General features: G+C 52.3%; 1 protein-coding gene, 1 long non-coding RNA gene and 1 other non-coding gene across 8 annotated transcripts in view; 2 read left to right on the plus strand and 1 right to left on the minus strand.

Annotated features, from left to right (window-relative positions):
• Window positions 1-24,277, minus strand: part of MIDEAS (mitotic deacetylase associated SANT domain protein) — a 66,811-nt gene that overhangs the window by 9,532 nt on the left and 33,002 nt on the right. For 3 of the 6 annotated variants that reach the window (XM_036312528.1, XM_036312498.1, XM_036312536.1), the window contains exons 2-9: window positions 11,311-13,009; window positions 9,903-10,205; window positions 4,755-5,100; window positions 2,799-2,865; window positions 1,927-2,069; window positions 1,677-1,780; window positions 1,257-1,332; window positions 500-588 (exon numbers count right to left, since the gene is read on the minus strand). In XM_036312528.1, the coding sequence (XP_036168421.1) occupies window positions 500-588; window positions 1,257-1,332; window positions 1,677-1,780; window positions 1,927-2,069; window positions 2,799-2,865; window positions 4,755-5,100; window positions 9,903-10,205; window positions 11,311-12,759 (2,577 nt within the window). In that variant the 5' untranslated portion in view covers window positions 12,760-13,009. Of the gene's footprint in view, window positions 1-499; window positions 589-1,256; window positions 1,333-1,676; window positions 1,781-1,926; window positions 2,070-2,798; window positions 2,866-4,754; window positions 5,101-9,902; window positions 10,206-11,310; window positions 13,780-24,277 lie in introns of all 6 variants that reach the window. The other 3 variants (XM_036312515.1, XM_036312508.1, XM_036312521.1) reach the window with 2 other exon arrangements.
• LOC118657874 lies at window positions 17,404-21,879 on the plus strand. Its single transcript, XR_004968139.1, has 2 exons — window positions 17,404-17,632; window positions 21,705-21,879. It is a non-coding gene; the product is annotated as an uncharacterized LOC118657874 (long non-coding RNA).
• LOC118662209 lies at window positions 21,751-21,863 on the plus strand. The gene has a single exon (XR_004969632.1). It is a non-coding gene; the product is annotated as a small nucleolar RNA SNORA40 (small nucleolar RNA).

Raw genomic sequence — 24,277 nt, forward strand, 5'->3', positions numbered from 1 at the left:
TTTCAGAGAGGAAGGGTGAGCGAGGTAGAGACATCAATGATGAGAGAGAATCATTGATTGACCACCTCCTGCACACCCTCCACTGAGGATTGAGCCCACAACCCGGGCATGTGCTCTGACTGGGAATCAAATCAAGACCTCCTGGTTCATAGGTCGACACTCAACCACTCAGCCATGCCAGCCGGGCACCACTATTTCAAGTTTGATGCCACTGAGTCTGATACCCATTCAGGCTTCTCTCTGGATTAAGACCCCAGGGTGTGGCCACACTATTCTAAGGTGAGGGAAGGGGGCTTAGAATCAAGGGCTGCGGGGAGTCCTTATTTTTCCCCCCCTGCTTGTTTTGTTTACAAAATTCTCTGAGGCTACTCAGTGCATTGAATTAAGTGCTTTTGAAGAGGGCTTGGTAAGCGACTGCAGGCCCCCACTGGTAGGGGGACCCCAAATCTTACAGGCAGCTCCTGCCCTCACTTGCCCCTTAAACAGAGCTCCAGCTCACCAGCTTCTGCACCAGGAAGAAATCCTTCTTGTAGATGGCAATGCCCTTGTTGAACAGCTTCCTCTCAGACATCTTCCACTGGTCAGAGCCTGCGGGGCAAACAGGAAGCCGGGGTAGTGAAGTGGGTAGGACTGTGAGCATCACGGGGGGCGATTCTGACCAGCTGACAAGTCAGAGCTGGCTCTACAAACTGCTTCTGCCACTTACTAGCCCCGTCACTTGGCCCTGAACCTCACTCTCCTCACAAGTGAAGCGGGAACTAATAATAGAAGCCGCCTCCCCAGTTGTGCAGACTAAATGAGGTCATGCATGTGAAACCCTTGGTGCCCAGCCTGGCACAGACGACATGGACCACTCCACAGGGATCGGTAACAGTAGCTGCTATGATGATGCCCAGTGGTCCATGTCCCTCTTAAAGCACAGGGTCCAGAACGGGACATGGCACTCCAGGGGTTGGCTAAGTTCCAGGTACCAGATGCCAGTTTGGATGGCAGTCCCCGGATCCCTGTCCCTTGCACTGTGTCCTGGGTTTCCTTGCCTGGACAGGCTCCCACCTGCCCACACCCTCCTGTCTTCCTCTCCAGGGCACAGTTAGCCCCTTGAGAGCCACCCCAGCTTTGGAGTCAGTGCTTTGGCTCTTGGCTTACCCACCCCCCCATCTCCCCCACCCAGGGCTGTGACTCAGCACTAACTGGGCCCCACTGACGGGAGACCCTTTGAGGCTCCAGGCTCTAGACCCACCCCCCACCAGGCCCACCTGTGTAGTGATAAGTTGCCAGTGGGTGGTTGTGGGGCCTCAGGGGCTTCTTCAGTAGCAGCTTATTCAGCGTTTCCTTCAAGGGGAGTGAAGAAAAGTCAGGGCCCTGGCAGGGTTTCAGTGGGCAAAACTTAGAGGGCCCCCTCAGGCAATCACAGCTGCAGAAGGCCCTCAGTGCCGCTCTGTCGGAGGCGGGGACCCAGTGACCCAGAATCAGGGACTGGGGTGGATGGCACGACCCTGTCCTCCAAAGTTTAGAACTAGGGTTTCCTTGGGCTGAGCCCCTACAACCCCCAACTTGGTTGGACCCTCTAGCCTGTTTCAGATCAGCATGTGAGCAGGCCTGGATCCTGGGCAGCAGAGATGGATCCAGGCCAGCCTCCCTGAGGGCCCTTCCCTCCACTGGGGGCGGTGTCTCACCAGGATGTCTCCCCTGGACTCGTGCAGGCAGTGCAGGGCCAGCTCCTGGTTGGTGCCAGCTCCAGGGAAAATGCTGGAGCAGGCAGCTGTCAGCAGGTCTTCCACTGCATTGTGGGAGCGAGGGAGGGAGGGAGCACGGGGAGGGAGGAGAGGAAATCACTTTCAGGGCAGGCTGGGCTGGGCGGGGTTACGACCAGCCCACCCACCTACCCAAGACCATCTTGGCTTGCTGGCTCAAGTCCCCTCTCACCCTGCCTCTGCTTCTCCCGGCTGCTCTCTAGGTCCTCCCATGGCTGCCACACCAAGTCGGCCTTGTGGGGGTCTGCAGCTGCCAGGGCACGATCCCTCATGGAGGGGATTTCAGCTTGGAACCGGGAGCCTACATTGATCCGTCTGCAGGGGTGGAAAGGGCAGAGAGTGAGGCGTCACTTTGCTGGGGGGGGATGGGGGGCGGGGGGAGGCGGCAGAATCTGACTTTCTCCCTGGGGGACGGGAGAAGATGCAGAGGGCAGCTGACAGGCTGAGCATGGCAAGGCCTCAGCTGGGTCTAAGGCAGCGGTTCTCAACCTGTGGGTCGCGTCCCCTTTGGGGGTCGAACGACCCTTTCACAGGGGTCACCTAAATACATCCTGCATATCAGATATTTACATTACGATTCATAACAGTAGCAACATTACAGTTATGAAGTAGCAACGAAAATAATTTTATGGTTGGGGGTCACCACAACATGAGGAACTGTATTAAAGGGTCGCGGCATTAGGAAGGTTGAGAACCACTGGTCTAAGGCAATCTGGCTTCTGGGAGGACACCTGGCAAATGGCACCAAGTGCTGCCAGAAAGGCAAGGCCCCGGTGCTGGGAAGGGAAGAAGGAGCTCCAGGTTTACAGGCAGGGAAGGAGTCTCTCCGACTACCCTTCTAATTCTCAGAGGCAAATGCAAACCAGACCGGCCCCTTCCTTTTCCTGCAACTTCCACACAGAAGCAGGGCGAGGAAAAGAAAGCCCAGGGAGGCCGTGCAGCCCTCTGCAGGCCCTGCAGAGCCCTCTTCTCCTCCAAGGGCCTGAATGCCTGCACCCCATTGGCCACCCTCACACCACGGGCCAGAGGCAGGGCTGCACTTACGGCTCGATGCTCACTGGGGTGGCTTCCCCCATCACAGAGAGGACAGGTGGGGTGACTTCGGCACTATCTAGGGGACAAAAGGCAGGTTGGTAGACCGTACCCTCCTCCCTTCAGCAAAGCCCTCCCTCCCCAACCCTAGGTGGCTGCTCCCAGCATTAGAACCACAGTGGTGACTCACAGAGGTTCACACCTGGAAATCAGGCATCCTGCGTCTCGGCTCCCAGCCTGCCATGGTGACAACTGACTGCAACTTTACTAAATATGTGGGTGCCTCCATTTTCCACACCCCCTGAAAGGGGCTCCGACGGTTAATAATGTGAGGAGTGAATGAAATCATGCACAAAACCTAGCCCTGGGAGCTCCCCACACGCCAGGTTAACGCCGACATGAAACTGTGGTTGTACTAATAAGGCGGCCGAAACTTTTCTGCACCTCAGGGAGGTGGTGAAGGAGATCGCTGTTGCATAATTGTGTTCTCACTTCCTTGCTGGGTTCTCTGCCTCGGTTTCTCCTGAGCTAATCTCCTAATGCCTCACATGATCAAGAGACACTCCCTTGCTGCAAAAACAAAATTTTTGCTGACTCCTCTCTGCAACGTGAGCTAAAACCTGCACTCCTCAGCCGTCCCCTTCCACCTCGGCCTCCCACCGCCCTCCCGCCTGGGCCCTGGGTCCTAGCAGACTGGTTACACGTGGGCCCTCACTTTCCCTGCACAGTCTGTCTTACCTCCATGTCTTTGTCCCACTCCTTTCCTCTGCCTAGAGTGTCTTCCCCGCCCCTTCACAGTTCAAGCTCAGCTCTAGCCCCACCCTCTCGTGAATGCTTCCCTCCCTACCCCAGGCCAGCAGCCTCTGCAGGTTTTGGAGCTTAGGGTCTGCTTCACTCACTGATCCCACACCGCAAGGAACCTCTGCTTTTCTGTCTCCCAGGCCTCCATGTCAACTCTCTAACGACCCCGCATTTTCCTTATGTGGGGAAATGGTGTCCCCCCATATCATTGGCGCCCTCAGAGGATCCGATTCGAGGCTGTATTTACACCCAAGTTCTTGGTAAATATTCATGCATGGACAGACCTTTTCTTTGCTACTAATCTGGTCTCTACAGTGACTTCTTCCTGCACAACCCAGGCAGGGAGAGCAGCTTTGAATCTTGGCGTGGAAGTGTGAGGGCAGAAGGCCAGCCAGCCCAGGTGAGCCGTTTCTCACTCACGGACACCAGGGGGCACCAGAGAGCTAAGCCATGGGTGAGGTCAGGCTCAGAGGTTAATCTGGTGATGGCACCGCCTCACCCCTGTGCTATGTCTGGTAGAATTTACTCCCACTGAATCCTCTCCCACCCTAGGAGACAGCATTATCACATCCTTCTGGGAAATGGATCTTTTTGTAGAGCGGGCAACATTTTTCAACAATTCAAACCCACGCGAGCCAAAATGTCTGCTCTTGGTCAAAATGACCGAGGAGAAAGAATCTGCCACGTAATATTAAGAACAAACGTGACGCATCAGGCATGAAATTACGTGCTGTGCATATGGTAATGCATCTGAACCTCGCCACAACCTTCTGAGGTAGCTAAGCTATTAGGCTGAACCATAGGAAACTACTATATGTGAACCTAAAAATAGTTGAATGTTGGCAATTTCATCATCAACCAAACACTACACTGATATTCTCATCTAAACACCGAAGAAGCTGATGCCCAGGGAGTGTAAGCGACTTGCACAGGGGATGTAACAGTAAACGGTGCAACTGGGATTTGAACCCAGGCCGCGGGGCTGACACCCCTCCTCCACCCACATGTATTCTTGAACCAGGACAACTTCCTTCTCTTTCTCAGAGATGAGAGTGGAGCCCCTTTTCTCAGCATTCCAACCCAATCCCTAGCAGCCCCATAAAGTGAGTCTCATCCCTGCCCACTGCCTTCCCTCTCCACATGGCCCCCGAGGCAAGGGTTACTCACTAGACCGGAGCAGGGTGCGGTGGGCACTCTTTGGCGTGATGGGAGGAGGGGCTGGGATGCTGCTCGTTGACATGATGGCATTGAAATAGAGGCCGGAGCCTTCCCGCACGGGGCTGAGGATGGGAGGTGGTGTATAGGGGGGCAGCTCAAAGCTCCGCTCAGCGGGGTGGTCAGCCAGGCGGACAGGAGAGCGCAGGTGGCTCTGGTACGGGGTGATGTTGGAGTACACCGGAGGGGCGATGAAAGTGCCCGCCTTGGTGGGGATGATCAGGGGCTCAGGCCTCGGCCGCTGCTTTGGTTTCCGCACCGAAGGTTCCCCCTCCAACTTGACATTCATGTCTTCAGCCTGGAGAAGGAAACAGAAGCAAGACGGCTCAGCCTCCTACGTCCTGGGATGCTGAAGTCTTGACCACTGCTTGCTGGTCTCACCTTTGAAACTTAGTCTGCCCACCGCACCCATCAAGGCAAGCCTGAGACAGGTGGCAGGTCCCAGCAAACTGTTTCTGTCAAGGGCCAAACAGTCCATTTAGGCTTTGCGGACCACATGTCTGTCGTCTCTGCTATAAATTCTTCTTCTCCCCAGTCCCCACACCCCCATTTTCAAAAATAATCCTTTAAAGATATTAAAACCATTTTTACGTCTGAATTTGGGCCACAGCCCATAGTTCCTGCTGTAAAGTATGCTGTAGGGCAGAGGACTATAGTTAAGGGCCCAGGCCCTGGAGCTGGATTGCTTGGATTGAGATCCACCTCCCTTACCTACCACTTAAAGTAAATTACTTAACTCTCTGTGTATCATCATTTCTAACATGGGTATAATAAGTGCCTACTTAATGGGGTATCTATGAGGACTAAATGAATTAATATTGAAAATCACTGAGGACAGTATCTGGCACATAGTAATTACTCAATACATACTGGCTGCTATCACTACGTAAACTCTAGGCATTAATGGAAACCCCTCTTCCCCCCATGTGACATGACCTGAGCTGGGCATGGGGCCCATGTCTAACAAAATGAACAGGAGAGTCCTTCCTTGAAGAACTTTTATTTCCCCATTGATTTTTTTTTTTTTTTTTTTAAGAGAGAGAGTAGAAGCCGAAACCGGTTTGGCTCAGTGGATACAGCGTCGGCCTGCGGACTGAAAGGTCCCAGGTTCGATTCCGGTCAAGGGCATGTACCTGGGTTGCGGGCACATCCCCAGTAGGAGAAGTGCAGGAGGCAGCTGATAGATGTTTCTCTCTCATCGATGTTTCTAACTCTCTATCCCTCTCCCTTCCTCTCTGTAAAAAATCAATAAAATATATAAATAAAATAATAAAATAGTCCTTTCTTAAAAAAAAAAAAGAGAGAGAGAGAGAGTAGAAGGGAGGGTGGGACGAGGAAGGAGAGAAACATCGATGTGAGAGAGATACATCGATTGGTTGCTTCCCACACACACCCTGACCAGGGCCAGGGATCGAACCTGCAACCCAGGTACATGCCCTTGACCGGGAATCGAATGCGTGATATGCTTCAGATACAAACCAAAGTATTTATAGTTGCAACAATATGATGTTGGGGATTTGCCTCTAAATATCCAGTGGCAGGGAGAAGTGGAGGTACAAAGAAAAAAGATCGACTATATTCTGATGGCTAAATATTGGGGTCGATTATAGCATTCTCCATATTTCTGTGCAAGACTGAAAAAGTCTACTACAAAGCAAAAATAACTAAATAACTAAATTGAAACCTCCCCCCAAAACCCTGGTGTAGCGAAAGTTCTCCTGGACAGAGTTTCAGGAGATTCAAATTCCAGGGCTGGTTCTGGCATCACTTGACTGCATGACCCTAGGTACGCCTCTTGCCTTTTCTGGATCTATTTCCTCATCATTGAAATGAGTGTGTTGAGCTGTGCAGTTGCTCAGGCTCCTTCCTGCCCATCCTCAGGACAAGCTTCCCAGGCCTCCGGCTCCACCACAAAATTTTCCGCCAACCAGAGAATAAGACTCCAGAGAGCAGAGCCTGTGCTGCTCAGGTTAATCTTGGAGCTCCCCTTTCTGTTACGGAGGGCAGGCATTTAGGCCAATTTTCCAGCTGAGAATAACGAAAAAAATCTGGACTCAATATAAAAACCACATTTCTGAAGGTATCAGAGACCAAATAAGTTGGCAAAGAATTAAAAAGCCAAGATCCAGGAAAAGAAGGAAAGTCAAAGAGGTGAACCAGCGTTTGGAGTTGCGTTTTCCCTAGAGTGGATGCTGTGACTGGAAGAGGCAACTGAGAGGCTGAGAAACTGAGTAGAAGTTTTAAAATAAATTCAAGGAGGCAGCAGAATGAAACTGGGAGTTGAGGGCTTGGAACTCCAAAGGGCTATCGTCTCAGAATAGAGGCGAATCAGAAGTAGACGAGTCCTCACCTGGAATAAGGCCCAGCTTCAAATCATCTCATCTCTATCACCACTTAATCTCTGGTTAAATTAAAAGGAACCAGGGTAGCTGGTGCTATTTGCTACCTGTCAGATGCAAAGATAAATTCTCTCTGGAAGAGGAGAACTTCATCCAGAGCCTTCAGCTACCTCCACAAGTCTTTGTGTATCATATCTGACATTCAACAAAAACAACCGAATATACAAGAAAGCAAGATGCGATTTAAACACAAGAAGTAACAGATAATAGAAACAGACCCATGGGGATCCCATTAATGGAGTTCTCAGAAATAAGCTTTAAGAAAACTATGCAACAAGATAGAAGGCAAAGTTGAGAATTCCAACAAAGAACTAGAAACTAAAAATTAACCAAATGGAAATTTGGTAACTGAAAAACTACTAAAATATAACTCAATGAATGGGCTTAATAACACATTAAACCCAGCTAAATAGAACTGGAAAACTGAAAGACAGGTCAGACTCAAAAAAGAAAAATATAGAAAAGTACATGACAGACAAAATAGGGGACATGGTGAAAAGCTCTTACAAATGTGTAACCAGAGTTCCAGAAGTAGGAGAGGGAGAAAATGGGGCAGAAGAAATATTCAAGAAGCACTACAACCTCTAACCAGGAGAATCACAAAGAAAACCATATTTAGGTGTAACAGCAAAACTGCTGAAAATGAAAGACAAAAAAAAAAAAAATCTTAAAAAACACAAAAAATAAAAAGACACCTCACATTCAAAGGAGCAAAAATATGGCTTCTAGTGATTTCTCAACACTGTAGCTACAATGTAAGCCTGAAGACAATACCATGATATCTTTATCTTTTTTTAAATGTGTTTTTATTGACTTTAGCCTAAAAGTGGTTCTCAACCTTCCTAATGCCGTAACCCTTTAATACAGTTCCTCATGTTGTGGTGACCCCAACCATAAAATTATTTTTGTTGCTACTTTATAACTGTAATTTTGCTACTGTTATGAATCGTAATGTAAATGTCTGATATGCTATATGTGTTTTCCGATGGTCGCGACCCACAGGTTGAGAACCTCTGCTTTAGAGAGAGAGGACCTATGAGAGGGAGGGAGAGTGAAACATGGACATGAGAGAGAAACATGAATTGGCTGTTTCCCACACACACCCGAAACCTGGGCATGTGCCCTGACCAGCAATCAGACTGGCAACCTTTCAGTGTATAGGACAACACTCGACCAACTGAGCCACACTGGCCAGGGCTAGAATGCTTTCTTTAAATTTGCCAAAAGAAAATAACTACCAACACAGAATTTTCTACCTAGCAAAATTATTTTTCAAAAATGAAGATGAAATAAAACATATTCAGACAATCAAAGAGTAATAAAATTCATCATTGACTGACTCATACTACAGGAAATACTAAGGATGTTCTCCAAGCAGCACCTCAATAATCTGAGATAGAAGCCTGGTGATATGAGAAAAAATAAAAAGCGGAAGGATACAGAAAGGCATAAAGTAAAAAGATAGAAGAACCCTAGCCGGTTTGGCTCAGAGGATAGAACGTCGGCCTGCGGACCGAAGGACCCCAGGTTCGATTCTGGTTAAGGGCATGTACCTTGGTTGCAGGCTCCTCCCCAGCCCAGGCCCTGGTCAGGGCTCATGCAGGAGGCAACCAATCGATGTGTTTCTCTCACATCAATATTTCTCTCTGTCTTTCCCTCTTCTACTCTCTCTAAAAATCAATGGAAAAAGAGGATTAAAAAAAAAAAAGAAGAAATACACATCCCCCAAAAGAAAGCTAAACATCTGACAAAGTGGACTTTAAAAGGTGAAAAGATTACTGAAGATAAAAAGAAACATTTCATAGTGAAAAGTGTCTAATCCAGTTCTAAATGAATATGCAACTAACAACATCAATTAAAATGTATGAAACAGCCCATGACTCAGTGGTTGAGCATCGACCTATGAACCAGGAGGTTGAGGTTCGATTCACGTCAGGACACATGCCCAGGTTGCGGGCTCCACCCCTAGAATAGGGCTTGCAGGAGACAGCCCATCAATGATTCTCTCTCATCATTGATGTTTCTATCTCTCTCTCCCTCTCCCTTCCTCTCTGAAATAAAAATGTTTTTTAAAAAAGTATAAAACAGCCCTAACTGGTTTGGCTCAGTGGTTAGAGCGTCGGCCTGCGGAATGAAGGGTCCCAGGTTCGATTCCAGTCAAGGGCATGTACCTTGGTTGCGGGCACATCCCCAGTAGGGGGTGTGCAGGAGGCAGCTGATCAATGTTTCTCTCTCATCGATGTTTCTAACTCTCTATCGCTCTCCCTTCCTCTCTGTAAAAAATCAATTAAAAAGAAAAGTATAAAACAACACCATCAGAACTAAAAGAAGAAATGGACAAAACCTCAATTTTAGTAGGAGATTTCAACACGCATGTTTGCACCAACAGAAGCAGCAAACATTTACATCCCAGTGCCTAGCACAAGGCCTGACCCATATTATAGGCCCTATCAAAATTTGGTGACCTGAAATGGAAGACATTCACACACACTATATTTTCCCAGACAGTCCCAATTTCAAATATAAAACTGTCTCATTGTCCCCCATAGTGCCTTTGTCCAGTTTGGTTTGGAAAACAGAAATAGTTATTACCATGGGTTGCTTGAATTGCTCCTTCAGTCACACTGTCCTTCCCCCAGAGGGCCCCAGGACCCAGGAGCACTCAGGTACTGGAGGTTTTTGCAGGGGGAGCCTCTCATACCTGAGCCGGGGCATCAGTCCCGGGGACACGGGTGGACCGCCTGCGGGTGACGATGACCGACGGCTTGTGTTCAGTAGGGTTGTGTTCAGGACCCTTCCCATCCTCATCAACACCTCCAGCCTGGGCCGCCTCAGACGGGTCCACAGTCCGCACAGGCACAGACACTGGGATGATGAGGGGCAGCATCCCGCTGTCCTCTCGCGCTCGCTTGGCAGCTAAGGAAGAAGGCTCAGAAAACTCCACCCCGCACTTGGTAGTTGAAGCCAACACGCTTTTCCGCTTCTCCTCAGAGCCACTGGCATCCTGGGGGAGGGAAGGGAGGGAGAACGGAGGTGAGGTTCAGAAGGCAAGTCCGATGTGCTGGTCTAGGATCCCTAGTCCCATTCGATTCAGGGATTCGAACACCTATGATGGTTCCCAATGGTCTTTGATCACCTGGCCTTTTACCCTGACCACCTTTTCTCCCACCACATTCCCAAATACCCGCTATCACCTCCTTTCTGCCAGGTTCCCCCATCCTAGCCTGTGGTAGGTCCCGGATGGCCATCTCAGGCCACAGGTGCCTTACAGATGGACTCTGCTTGGCCTGCACAGTGAGTGAGTGGCATATAAAAAATTATCTAAATATTTAAAACAATATCTCTGTAAAAGAAAGCAAGCAGAGAACTTATGGCAGGTAAGGGCGGTCTTTGTATATCTATTTTCCCAGTGGCAGCTGGCTGGAATGAAGTCAGATTCTACAGCCTTCTACAGATCAGCCTGGCCCTACAGGTTGAGACCTCAAGTAGAGGAAGGGGCCAACACTGGCTTTGGAGTCAGACTTTAGGCCTCTATGCTAGCTTTATGACCTTGGGAAATCCCACTTGGGATTTCTTTAGCAATAAAATGGGATAAATGACAGCATCCCTATCAAATTATTTGTGACCAAGTGTAAGGAACTCCAAGTACAATATGGATGCTCACACTCTGTTCATTCTTCTCCCCCCCTGTCACTGCCTTTTCTGTTAAATCCACTTTATTGCAGTATAATTGACACAATAAAAGGCACCTATTTTTAATTACAGTTGGATGCATTTTGACAAGTAAAATCACCTGTATAATGACTACTACGTTCTTGTCTTTTAGCTGCTAACATTCAGCACACTGGATCTGGAAATGCAGGTACATGCACCTCCTGCCTGCATCCCTGCACCTGTATAAACCTCATCTCCCTTCAGGTTATGGATGCACCGAGGTGGAGATTCTTTGCATGCAGGGAGTTCAGAATTCCCTGAAATGTACAGGTTCCTTCATTTCCTTTAATGAAGTGAGACAAGTGCCCTCGTGGGCCTGGAGTCCCTGCTCTCCCCACACACAGCTCACCCCACACCCTCTGCCAGGTTCGGCTCCCACCCCATGCCACTCTTACCTTTGTGTTCTGCAGTGAGGCCAGCTCCACTGCCTTCTGGGCCAGGGTCAGCAAATTGGCCTCTTGGGACGCCCGGCGCCTCCTTCTCGTGCTCTGGATCACCCCACCCCGTAGCACCTGCCCACAGTCCCCTGCGCCCACTGCCTGCATGCCCTCCTCGCTGCCCATGATGGGAGCCTCTCGCTCCCGACCATTGGGTGCCAGTCTCTCCCCGTCGGACAGCAACTGCGACTCCCTCAGCTCCAGCGGGAATCCCAGAGCTTCCGTATGAGGCTGTCCCAGGGGGCCGTGTGGCGGCTGCTGCGGGGGCCAGTGATGTAGAAACAGGTTGGTGGCAGGCTCCTGCCCAGGCTGGGTACCAGCCCCATCCAGGGCGGTGGAAGGCAGGACGCCCTCCTTGGAGAGGCGTCGGGAGCGGCGGGGGAAGGCGATCTGGGCCTGAGGTAGCACGGGCTGCGGGGCTGACTCCTGCAGGAGGGCCTTGCGCAGTTCGGGGTTCATATCAGGGTTGTGGGGGAAGGGGTAGGGCACCATGCCGTGGTGAGTCAGGTGGGCCTGCCCCAGTGGCCCGGCCGGCTGCAGGCCAAAGTCCTGGGGCTGCTGAGAGGGCGGCTGCTGCATGGGGTAGAAGTTCTCAAAGAGCTGCATCTGGGGCAGGGCCGCCTGCTGCTGCTGCTGCTGCTGCTTCTGGAGCGGGTAGGCGGCGACGGGGTTGGGGGGCGGTGGGCCCTGCCGGAAGACCTGCCGGTTCACCTGGTGGCCGAACGCCAGCTGGAAAGGTTGCAGGGGCAGCGTTTGGTTTGGGGGCTTTTTGGCCACATGGAACGAGTTCAAGGGCGCTTGGGGCCGCCCCACCTCCTGCTGTACCTTCTGTGGCATCATGGGCCGCACGCTGTTTCCGTAGCGGTCCAGCTGTGGGCCCCCTCCTTTCTCCCGCTTCAGTGCCTCGGGGTGGTTATAGTAGGCGGCGACCATGCCGGGATGGGGGCTCCCTTTGGGTCCACTGTAGACGGGCAGGCTGTGGCAGTTCCACGTGGAGTGGGGCGGAGGCTGGCCCGGCTGCTGCTGCCAACCACTGTCGCTGACACCCCCGCCCCCACCCCGCTCCGGGCCCCTCCCTGGAGCCATCACAGAGTTGGGCCACTTGACCGAGCCCGAGCCCATCTGCTGGGACAGCATGGCGGCGGAGGTCCGCTCAGGCCCATACACCACGGAGTTCAGCAGGGCCAGGCTGTTGGAGAGCTCCACCGGCTGGGAGGCAGGGGCAGCCCCTGTGGGACCCTCGTGCCCGAAGTAAGGCTCCTCCTTCACTCGGGTGGACTGTGGAGGGGCCGGGGGCTGTGGTGGGGCCGGCAGGGGTGGGGGCTGCTCCTTGGCAGCTGCTTCCTGGTCCACAAAGAGGCAGCGCTTCCGCTTGTTCTGACCCCTGGGCTGGGCCTGGAGGTTCATGGTGTGGCCAACTGGGCCGGCCCGGGGGGATGAGACCTAACTTCACCAGTTGCCCATCCCCTAGGGGAAGGTCCTGCTGGGAGCCCCCTGGTCCGGGAGCCGTGGGAGCTGAACAGGGGCAGGAAAAAGTGCTGGGTGATGTGGTCAGGCACAGGGAGAAAGGACTGTTGGCGGTTCCTCTCTCTTCACCAAGATGCTCGTGAGCTTGTCTACGCTTCCCAGTTCATGATGCTCCGCGAGGTCCTGGAGCCTGCAGACAGAAGCATAGCAACAGTGTCAGCCACAGCCTCCCACAATGCCCCAGACGTCAGCACAAGGACAACGGAGGGGCCTCTAAGGCCCTGCTGCATGTGGTGTAATTTGTGAATTGCACAAAGGCATCTGCCACGGGGGATGGGGGCTTCGATCCAGCCAGAGCTCCGGCAGTCAAGCCGGGAAAAGGGGCGATGAAGGCCGTGTTCCGGTTCCTTTCCGTCGTAAGCCAGTCCACTGGGCAGCCCGGCCTGGTCCTCTCCCACCTGTCCAGGCAGTGACCTCACCCCCAGAGCCAGAAGGAGCATTTGTTCAGCCAATGCCTCGTCTGACGCTCCAAGCACATCTCAGACACAGAAAGTGGAGAGAACAGGGGTCATTCCCAACTGTGCCGTCCCAGAGTCAGGAGCCCACCAGGTCCTTGCAGAGTCCAGGCCTCAAGACTAGGCTCAGGTCCTTGGCACCAGGGCTGGCAGGTGAGGCCCCACAAGGGTGTGTGCTGTCCTAGCCCCGCCCCTGGGAGGAGCTGCTGGGTGGGAGGGTGGCTGCCAGAGTCTTCCCCAAACTAGCACAGGAACCTGTTCTGCAGCCCTGGCAGGCTGGAGGCGGGATGCCACCTAGCAGCTGGTCAGCAGTGCTCACCGCCCCCCCCCCCCCCCAATGCCAAAGAGCAAAGGTATGATGCTGAGGGAGCAGACTGCTGGACCTCGAGTCCAGAAGGTCTCTCTATGACATGGTGTGACTCAAGTGCTTCTGTTTGTCTTCTAACTTGATTTTAAAAAAGAGAGAAAAAAGAACCAGGTTGCTCTATTTATCCTGCTACAGAACATACAACCAAGACCAGCATAACTTACGTGTATTTTTATTACTTACGTGTAAGTGATAACTTACATGTATAACTTGCATGTATTTTCAAAGACTTTCTTCAGAAATGGTTATATTTTCCTCCCTGAGGGAAGTTGGTAAGGGTGGGAGCTGCATGACTCACTTCTTCCCCAGGTTAATTAATGTTCTGGTCCTGAGCCAGTCGGGCTGGGAGGGGAGGAGAGGGGGGCTAAGGAAGCCCTAGGAATGCATCTGCATGCCCAGGCTGACCTCAGCCCTCGCCCCTAGACGCTGCAGGTCGCTGTTAGCAGCCCAGGAGTTCCCAGGAGAGCAGAGGAGGGCTGGGGCTGGGCGGTACCGGGCAGGCGCTGGTATGAAGCCCCGGCTACACCCCAAGATGCCCCGGCCCCAGGGAGGCCGGGTGCTATCACTCCAGCGCAGGCTTCCGCAGCTCCCAGCCCTTCCCTCCCAGCGCTGGTGACTCACTCCGGCCCCTGCGTGCCTTTCACTTTCACCGGCACCAAGAAGGGGAGGAACTTCCTCCTCCATTTCCTTCCTCAGCTCTCAGCCCTGAAGTGAGGGAGACTCTCCCCGCTTGCACCCCCTTTTCTTCACATGTGGAAACTGGAGGAGGGAGAGCGGCTAGGAGGGCACCCGAGGCACCTTGGCCCAGCAGAGTGCTGGGGGCTACAGGAAGCACCTTTTGAACAAACCCCTTTCTCTTGCTTTAAACTCTCATTCCCTGACAATCACCCCAATTCGGAGCAGAAACCAAAGGCTCGCCCCAGACTGAAAATAACCCCGGGGGCCATTTCGAAGTTGCAGGATGGGGCTGTCCTGGCTACAGGAGCCCGGCTCTGCCTCTCCAACTGGCAGGAACCAACTAGAGGTACGAGTCTGCAGAAGCAAGACAGAGGCAGGAAGAACCAGGAAGAACGTGCTCAAGCCGAGGGGAGGGGAGGGGAGGGGAGGGGAGGGGAGGGGAGGGGAGGGGAGGGGAGGGGAGGAAGGGGAGGGGAGGGGAGCTGCCCAGGGCAGGCTGGAAGGTCCACGTGTCTTCCAGGGGCTGGGAGCCTCTCAGGCGCGTACACGCTTATCTCAACTGGGGCCTCTCCTCCACCAACAGTACACAGACATCACCCCCCCTCCCCCCCCACACACACAGCCCTGTCACCTAGTGAGACGCGCCAGTCTGGGGTGAGGGAGAGCCCACGTGGCAGATGGGACGTGGTGCACGTGTGCGTGTGCCCGTTGGGAGGGCACCCAGACACCAGGCCCAGGATGGCAGGCTCTGCAGCCGGGCAGGGAGAGGTGGGAGTGGAGTCTGTGAATGGGGCTCCAGGCAGAGCTGCTCCTGCCCCCACCTCCCCAGGCCCAACCACCTGCAGCTACTTGGTCAGGCCCAGAGGGGTTAAGCTCAGCCGGTTTGCCTCCCACCACTGACCCTGCACATCAAGGAGGGCCAGCAGCTCAGAAGAAATCCAGGGGCCAATTCTGGGGAGGCTGAGTTCCCCCAGAAGCTTTGGCAGAGGCCTCCCTGTCTCCCCCACTGGCTGGCTGGGCTAAGAGTGCTGATCATGGACACCCAGACCTAGGATCCCCTGGAAAGAAAGGTCATTATTTGGGGAATGGAGAGGAGTGTGGAAGATGCCTGGGAATCCTGGAGGCAGGAGGGGAGGAAGGCAGCATGGCACTAAAATAGCAGGAGTAGTAGTTGATAATAATAATAATAATAATAATAATAACAACAACAACAATAATGATAATAGTGTATTTGTACCAGGCAGATCCTAAGTGCTTTTTTAATATGTGTTTAATTCCCACAACAGCTTTATAAAGCAGCATGAAGCCAAAGCAGTACCATTAACATTCATTTCACAGGTGAGCTAGATGAGGCGCAGAGGGACTAGGTCACTTGCCAACGATCACACATTAACTATGATGCAGAGCCAGGACTTGAACCCTGGTGTGTCTGACTCTTAGACGAAGCTCTTGTTCCTTATCCCCAAGACATGCCACTAAGACACCAGGTTCCTCTCTGCACACCTTCCTTTCACAGCTCCCTCCCCAACATTTCAGAGCAAGGATTTCTGGACACAGATATTCCTTCTCACTGTCCCTGGGAAGCCCCTGCCCCTGCCTGAACCTTTGGCAGGTAAACCTCTTCTATTCTCCCCCAGGCCAGCTGAGACCCGCAGTCCTACATAAAGGGAGGGAAGAGGCGGGGGCTCACCACAGACGCCAGCATGTGTGTGAGGTCCACCTGCAGGCAGGTCTGAGGCTGCATGGGCCACTTTGGGCCCACCCTCTGGGCCTGGACTCCCCAGCCCCTGCAAGCCCACCCCGCCTCAGTTCTGGTTGCTGCTGGTGGGGCTTCCATCTCCTACCCCTCTGGTACGTCACAGCCTGCAACTCTGGCCAGGACTGAGCCACTTCCTCCCATTTCTTCTGCCTAGCCCCACTCCTCCTCTCCCCAGTGGCAGTCAGCCTAGCCTTCCTCACAGTGAGGAAAAGGAAGGAAGCCGTCTCTTCTGCAGGTTGCCGACCTGTGGGCCAACTCCCCAAGGTTGCAGGAAAAAGGGTGTAATGAGGAACTCCTGCAGGCAGCTCACCCCCAGGACCAGCTGCAGGCCGTCTGACATCAGAGGCAGGAGCACAGCAAAAGGAAACCCAGTCACCATGGGGCCCCAGGCACGGCAACCCACTCTCTCAATCTGACTGTCTGTCATGGCTCCATTCACCCTTCCCTTCCTGCAGGCGCCTCACTACTGCAACCAGTCCCTGGTCAGACCCACAGGTACCCTGGGCAGAAGACGAGGTAAGAGTCTGGTAATCAGAGGCTGGGGACCTGAGGGGCTTTGAGGAGGATCAATGGTGAGAAGGAGTTTCTCTCTGCAGAAGAAAGTACTGTGCGCCAAGAAAAGAAAACAACGCTGAACCTGCATATGTGTTTTGCAGACACATGAGGGAAGGTGCTGGAAAGGCCTTGGGCGTCCTGTGCTGATGGTGCCACCATGCCCGCCCAGGATGGCAACATGAACACATACCGTTCCCCATGTGCCATCAGCAACCCTGCCGCATGCCCAGCAGTAGCTGGGAGAGTCCAGTGAGCCCTCTCCACAGGGTGATGGGACCAATCAGGGGACCAAGGACACTTACATGCTTGGGGCATTCAGTGTGTCCATCTGAGAGAAAAGACTGTTGTGGGTCAAGGTCACACAGGCCAGGAAGGAGGTGCCCAGCTTGGTGCCAGCGGCCAATGGCTCAGCTCTGATGTGGGGACCCCCCTGACCCTTGGAGCTAATGTTCCAAGCTCCTGCTCTTACAACCGGGGCCACCCCTACCCCACAACATACACTAGGAAGAGGGAGAGTCAGAGCTCATGCATCTCTAACCCAAGTAGGGCACCCAACAAGGCCCAAAACCTCTAAGCAGCCAGTTCCCTGAGCACCAAAGAGGCTATCATAGGGCAAAGCCCAAACTTCCTGTCCTGCCCATAAGTCCCTGCAGACGGGCTCCTGCCACCTCTCTCACCCTCCAGGTTTGAGCCACCATTCAGTGCTGCTCCTATCTCAACGTGCTGTTCCTGCTTTGTCTCCAGGTCGTTGACCAGGCAGTGCCTCTGCCTAGGATACCTTCCACCTTTGTCATCTGGCCAAGTCCTCCTCATCCTTCAGGCCTTAGACTGCTTCCCATGGAAAATCTCCCCTCACCCCAAGGATAAGCCGGGAATTGCACCATGAGCCCCTAACGCCTCCTCAGTGCCTACCACAACCCTCAGCACAGTACATTCCAGGTAGGTATTTCCTTGTCCCCAGTAACTTGCCAGCTGCAGAACACTGTTCTTGGAACTTGGCTTGTATCTGCCTCTTGGGATGCTCATTCAAGACTGCACCCAAGGTGAGTCAGAGCCATGCCTGGGCAGAGGTACTGCTCACAGCCAGCGTGTCCACCCTGATTTCTAGTCTCCCCGATCAGAGTTCCCCTGACGCTGAGATAAAGTGGAAAGGCCCCACCTCCTAACCACCACCCCTTCCCATCCCACCCCATCAAAGGCCCCAGGCCCTCATCAAGTAAGCCAGTGGTCGGCAAACTGCGGCTCGCGAGCCACATGCGGCTCTTTGGCCCCTTGAGTGTGGCTCTTCCACAAAATACCGTCTTCTGCGCATGGGCCACTAAGTTTCCATCGCACTGTACATGCGCGCCCGCACGTGGTATTTTGTGGAAGAGCCACACTCAAGGGGCCACAGAGCCACATGTGGCTCGCCAGCTGCAGTTTGCCGACCACTGAACTAAGCTAAACACAAATCCTTCTCCAACTGCTGGTCCACAAGCTACCTGCCCCTTGACTGTCACTTGCTGCCCCGCATCACAGGCAGGCCAACTGGAAAAGCGCCAGCCCTGTCACTGCCCCTGCCTCATTTTTTCTTCCCCCGAGGCTTCCTCCTCTGCTGAGACCACAGCCAGGGACATGAGCCTGCGGGTCTGTCTCCTTGTGCGTCCTGATATGGCTGGGCTGGGCCTCAGGACACCAAGATGTCTGGCTAGGAAGCCAGGAGGGCAGTGATGAGGAGCCCTTCCTAGGGGAGCCCAGCACGGCCCAGCTGGCCCTGCAGCCCAGGCTCACATCTTGAAAAGCTCTCTCAGATACTCTGAGGCCTTTGGCTACAGCCAAACTGGGCATGTGGCCTGGAACTGCCATCTTGGTTGCTGCCCAGGCCCTAGATGAGGGGTGGAGAACCTTTTTTTCTGCCAAATATCCAAAGGCCTTTTGGATATTTATAACATCATTCGAGGGCCATACACAATTATCAACTTAAAAATTAGCCTGCTATATTTGGTCAAACATTTAATTAACTCACCCTAATGCCTTGGCAGGGCCAGACCAAATGATTTCGCAGGCCGAGCGTTCCCCACCCCTGTCCTAGATAGACCTTCCTCTGGACACAGTGCCCTCATTTGCAGTGCTGTACGTCCCCCTGTAACTGGAGTTCACAGCTAGGCTGAAGGGCCCCATTTCTCCCAGCCACTGGACACACAAATCCTGTTCTCACGGGGTTTGCAAACCAATAAGGAAGGAGACACCAGCTACAAAGAGGAGGACCTGGCTCCTAGAAGTGTCACTTCCCCTGGGGGCATGAAAGAGCAGGCCTTACAAGCTGCCCATTTCTAGTTTAGAGAGAGTCTTAGGTTATCATCATTCTCCAGACTGAACTTCAGCTCTGGAAGGCAGAGGCCAGGTAGATGGGCCAGGGAGCCACAGGTCCCAGGGGTCTCAGGGTCAAGCTGATCAGGCTCAAAAGGCTCAGCCAGGGTTCGAGCCGGCTGCTGTTTGAGCTTTGATTATAAAAATGCCACACTAGCCGAAACCGGTTTGGCTCAGTGGATAGAGCGTCGGTCTGTGGACTGAGAGGTCCCAGGTTCGATTCCGGTCAAGGGCATGTGCCTGGGTTGCGGGCACATCCCCAGTGGGAGATGTGCAGGGGGCAGCTGGTCGGTGTTTCTCTCTCATCGATGTTTCTAACTCTCTGTCTCTCTCCCTTCCTCTCTGTAAAGAATCAATAAAATATATATTAAAAAAAAAAAAATGCCACACTAGCCTGGCCGGCGTGGCTCAGTGGTTGAGCATCAACCTATGAATCAGGAAATCACAGTTCGATTCCGGTCAGGACATATTCCTGTGTTGCAGGCTTGATCCCCGGTGTGGGGCCTGCAGGAGGCAGCCAATCAATGATTCTCTCTCATTATTGATGTTTTTTTCTCTCTCTCTCCCTCTCCCTTACCTCTCTGAAATCAATAAAATATATACATATATTTTTAAATGCCAGCACTGAGGTGCTTTTAAAGGGATCCTGTGAGAGGGGAACCTTTGCCTGATGAGGCATTCTCAGAGTGGCTACCTCTCTTATCCCCCTCCCCCAGTGCCCGCAAACATCCCCAGGATGCTCATGAAAAGCCAAGATAACCAGGCCCGTTTCTTCGAGGGGAAGCTGAGGCAGAGAAAACACACAGTCCCAGGCAGAGCCAGGGAAGGACGGAGCCTCGAGGCTCACGGGCAGCCCAGGAAAACCCCTCCCAACAGAGCTCTGGAGCCCAGGGGAGGTGGGGTGGAAGCTGGTGGGGTCAGGCTCTCTCCAGAAGACATACAGCAACTTGTCCCTACCGCCAGGACCTCAGTGACTGAACCTTTAGAGGGGGGCTCACGGGGCCGGGTGGAGCCCTTGGTCTCCTCACAACCCTCTCTGTGCTCTACAGGGCTCACCCCACCGGAGGCTGCTCCAGTTCTTCCCTCCCTTTTCGGAAAGGCCTGGCTCCCCAGCAGGTCTCTGCCCTGGGCCAAGACACAGAGGGGACCACCACTGGGGTCTCCCTTAACATGGCCTCACCCTGCCTACGGTCCCCCACACCCAACACACAGGCAGCCTCTGCAGCACCAGAGGTTTGCTCACGGCCCCTTCATCCACCCCACAAGCATTTGTTGTGCACTAGGCTCTGGGGAGACATGGAGACAAGGCACAGTCCCTACCTGCACAGAGGAGTGGAGGAGAGACACAGAGCACAGATTGTAATGCAAGGTGTCCCGTGCAGGGGCTGGAGATACATACACAACAGATCACCCCAACGAGAGTTTCCTGATTTGGGACCTTTTCTGGAGCTGTTTCCTCTGCCTGGAACCTCTACCTCCACTCTGACAATCTGCCTTCCTTCAAGGCCTACCTCCTCCAGGCAGTCCTCCAGCACATGCTTTCCTTAGTCTTTTTGGATGGTCATGCCCTTGCCCAGTGTTAACCACTACCTCATAATGCTTCTTCAATTCCCTTCTGTTTATTTTTTAAATATATGTTTTAAAATTGATTTCGGAGAGAGGAAGGGAGAGGGAGAGATAGAAACCTCAATGATGAGAGAGAATCATTGATTGGCTGCCTCGTGCACGCCCACACCGAGGATGGAGCCCGTAACCCGGTCATGTGCCCTGACTGGGAATCCAACGGCGACTTCCTGGTTCATAGGTCCACACTCAACCACTGAGCCACGCCAGCCAGGCAATTCCCTTCTGTTTCTGCACCAAGGCTGGGAGAAGCAGGGCCCGGAGGCAGTGTGGCTCAATGGGGAGGGCAGCGGACTGTTTGTCAGGTAACCAGGTGTCTGTCCAGGAGCCACTATTCATTGGTTCTTGCCTGTGAGGAACTTAGGAGCCCAGGGAAGTGGGGACAAGGCCTGTGTCCAGGAATCAAAGAAACCCCGTTGTTATGAGCCACTGCCATATGAAATAGCCACCTGCACTGCCCGCATGTTCAATGCTTACTGTGCAACCATTTATTCCCATCTGAGAAATAAGGAAAGGTTGGCTCTGGAAACTAACTTATTCCAGGTCACATTCTGAGCTCAGGAGTGAGAAGCCAGGATTGGAATCCAAGCCTGCTGACTCCAAACCAGGTCTCTATCACACCCTGCTGCCTGTCTGTGTTGAGCAGTGGTTCCCAAACCTGAGAGATGGGTTCATGGGTCTGCTGAGGGGGGGAGGGTGGCTCAGGTGGGAAATCTGCAAGGCTTCCTAAGCAGCCCAGGGGTGCCCCAGTGTTGGGGCAGGGGAGAGGCCAGAGGACCAGCAGCTGGCATTAAGCAGTTTCCAAGGACCCACTGCTCCTCACTCCCCAGAGGGGCCGCCCGCCAGAGCCCAGGAAACATGATGGGTCCCACGGAGCCGTGGGTGTTCTTTGCTCTCAGCCAGCCCTACGGCGGACCGTGGCTCTTTCAGTGCCTGAGGCACAACCAAGTGCCCATGTCCACTGAGCACTCACTGTTTGCCAGGCACTGTGCTAAGCGCATCTCATTTAACCCCCACTCTTCTCCGTCTCATTTTACAGGTCAGGAATGGTACACTCAAAAACATCTATTTAACACAAAGAAGACAGCAACAGGAAAACAAAAAGACATAGACAATACAGGTGCTAAAAATAAAGCCTCTTTTGCAACCCAGAACTCATTGCTCAGTATGAGTTTTGATACATATAAGAAGGAACATGATAAAAAAAAAAAAAAAGAAAAAAAGACATAGACAGATAGAAATCAAATAGCAGAATGGCAGACAAAAATCCTACCTTGTCAATAATTACTTTAAATGTAAATATATTAAACATTCCAATTAAAAGGCAGAAGTTGAGATGATGGGTTAAAAAAAACCACGATCCAACTATATGCTGTTTATAAAAGACACACCCTTCCCCTGGCCAGTGTGGTTCAGTAGTTGAGCTTCGACTGATGAACCAGGAAGTCATGGTTCGATTCCCCATCAGGGCACATGCCCCGGTTGCGAGCTCAATCCCTAGGAAAGGGTGTGCAGGAGGTGGCCGTTCAAATAGTCTCTCATCATTGATGTTCCTTCTATCTCCTTCTCCCTCTCCCTTCCTCTCTGTAACCAATAAAAATCTATTTTCAAAAAAGAGAGAGACACACACTTTAAATTTAAAGACACAAATAGGTTGAAAGTAAAAGGATGGAAAAATATACACCATGCCAACAGCAATTAAAAGAGCTGAAATGACTGTAAACATTAGACAAATTAGACTTTAAGACAAGAATTCTTAGTAGAGGCAAAGAAGGAAATTTCATAATGATAAAAGTGTCTATCCATCGAGAGGATATGACAATGATAAAGGTATACGCACCCAACAGCCGAATCCCCAAAATACACGAAGTAAGAAAAACTGTCAGAATTAAAAGGAAAAATCAACCATTCAACAATAATTAGTGGGAGACGCCAATATTATACTTTCAATAATGGGCAGAACAACGAAACAGATTGGCAAGGAAATAGAAGACTCGAACACTGTAAAGCACTAGCCCTGAGGGATAGCTATAGAACATTCTGCCCAACAACAGCAGAATACTAATTCTTCTCAAGCGCACATGGAATGTTCTCTAGGATATAACCTACGTTAGGCCACAGAACAAATCTCAATAAATTTAAAAGGGTGGAAATCATACTAAATATGTTCGCCAATCAAAATAAGGTAAGATTAGAGATCAGCAGGAGGAAATTTGGGGAATTCGCAGGAAATGAAGGCTAAAAGGAACCTGTCAAGTTCTCACAGCTCAGAAAGGCCACTCCCTCCTTACTCAGACCATGGACTCCACACCTGCACAGCCCCAGGAGGCCTCAGATCTCCAACTTTTGCAAACGCCTCTCCCATCCCCACACTGAGCACACACTCACTGAGCCTGGCTCCAAGTTTGAGCCCAGAATTTAAAAAGTTGGGGAGGCACAGGTCCTTGGGGGCTGTAACAGCTTGCTAGGCAGCCCTGCTTCTCCTTGGGAAAATGGTCACATGCAAACATTTCACTCCCCCAACCAGTCTACGGAGTATCCAAAAGGCAAATCCTTCCTGAAAGAAGGAAGCTAACATGTGTAGCGCACTTCCCCCGTGCCAGGCACAGGACACACCCTAACCCACGCTTCCAAACTTCCCATCAAGGTGTCTTATTGTCTTCATGTTAGAGAGAGAAACGGAGACCCTGCTGTGAAAGTGGAAGAAGCAAGATCCAGAAAAATCCCTCCATGATCCTTCTAGAAAAATCCCGAATCTATACACGTGGGCCTCAAAAGGAATGCTACACGTGACAACCCCACAGAAACCGGCTGTGGACGCTCCCCTTCCTCACGCTCCCTCCTGCTGCTGCTTTTCTCAGGGGCATTTCCAAGTAGAGCACAGTATACAACACTCCCTCACAAGACCCAGTCCCAGGAACAGGTCCCCTCAAGATCAGGGAAATCCATAAAAACCCCGGGGAACTGGGAGAGCCCACAGGGTGCTGAGGGGAGGGGACTGCAGAGGTGAGCGGGGAGCTGCCAGGTCAGGAGGATCTCACTCTGGGATAAGAGCCTGCACACGGGGAAAGGTGGCCTGCATCCCTCTTCAGAGCCAACCAGCAAAGCAGGGCCCAAGTGGGGAAGCTGAACAGATTCCAAATATTAAGGGATGTCCGTGTTCACTTAGTCCAATTCCTCCGTCCACAAAGCAGCCCAGAGAAGGAAATAAATTTGCCTGGAGATAGATACACAGCCAGGAGCAAGCAGGGCACGGAATCAAAGACTCCAATAACAATGCTTCATGTCTCCATTTAGGCAGACCCCACCTTTTTTTTTTTTTTTTTTTTTTTTTTTTAAATATATTTTATTGGGAAGGGAGAGAGAGAGAGTAGACACTGGGCAGGGCTTGAAGCCAAGATGAAATCCCAACACCACCAAAATAAGGCTTTCTTCTTCACCACCTTCACCACCTCTAACACTTCTTGAGGGTGCTCCTATGTGCCAAGCACTCTACACACATGATCCTGTTTGATCCTCAGTGCAAGGTAGGTATTACTACTCTCCCCTTTCTCAGTGAGGAACCTGAATATCCAAGGGGTCAAATCAGCTGCTTGAAATCACAGGAGTATA

The sequence above is a fragment of the Myotis myotis genome, unplaced genomic scaffold (assembly GCF_014108235.1).
Source record: "Myotis myotis isolate mMyoMyo1 unplaced genomic scaffold, mMyoMyo1.p scaffold_m19_p_1, whole genome shotgun sequence".
Classification (NCBI taxonomy): Eukaryota; Metazoa; Chordata; class Mammalia; order Chiroptera; family Vespertilionidae; genus Myotis; species Myotis myotis.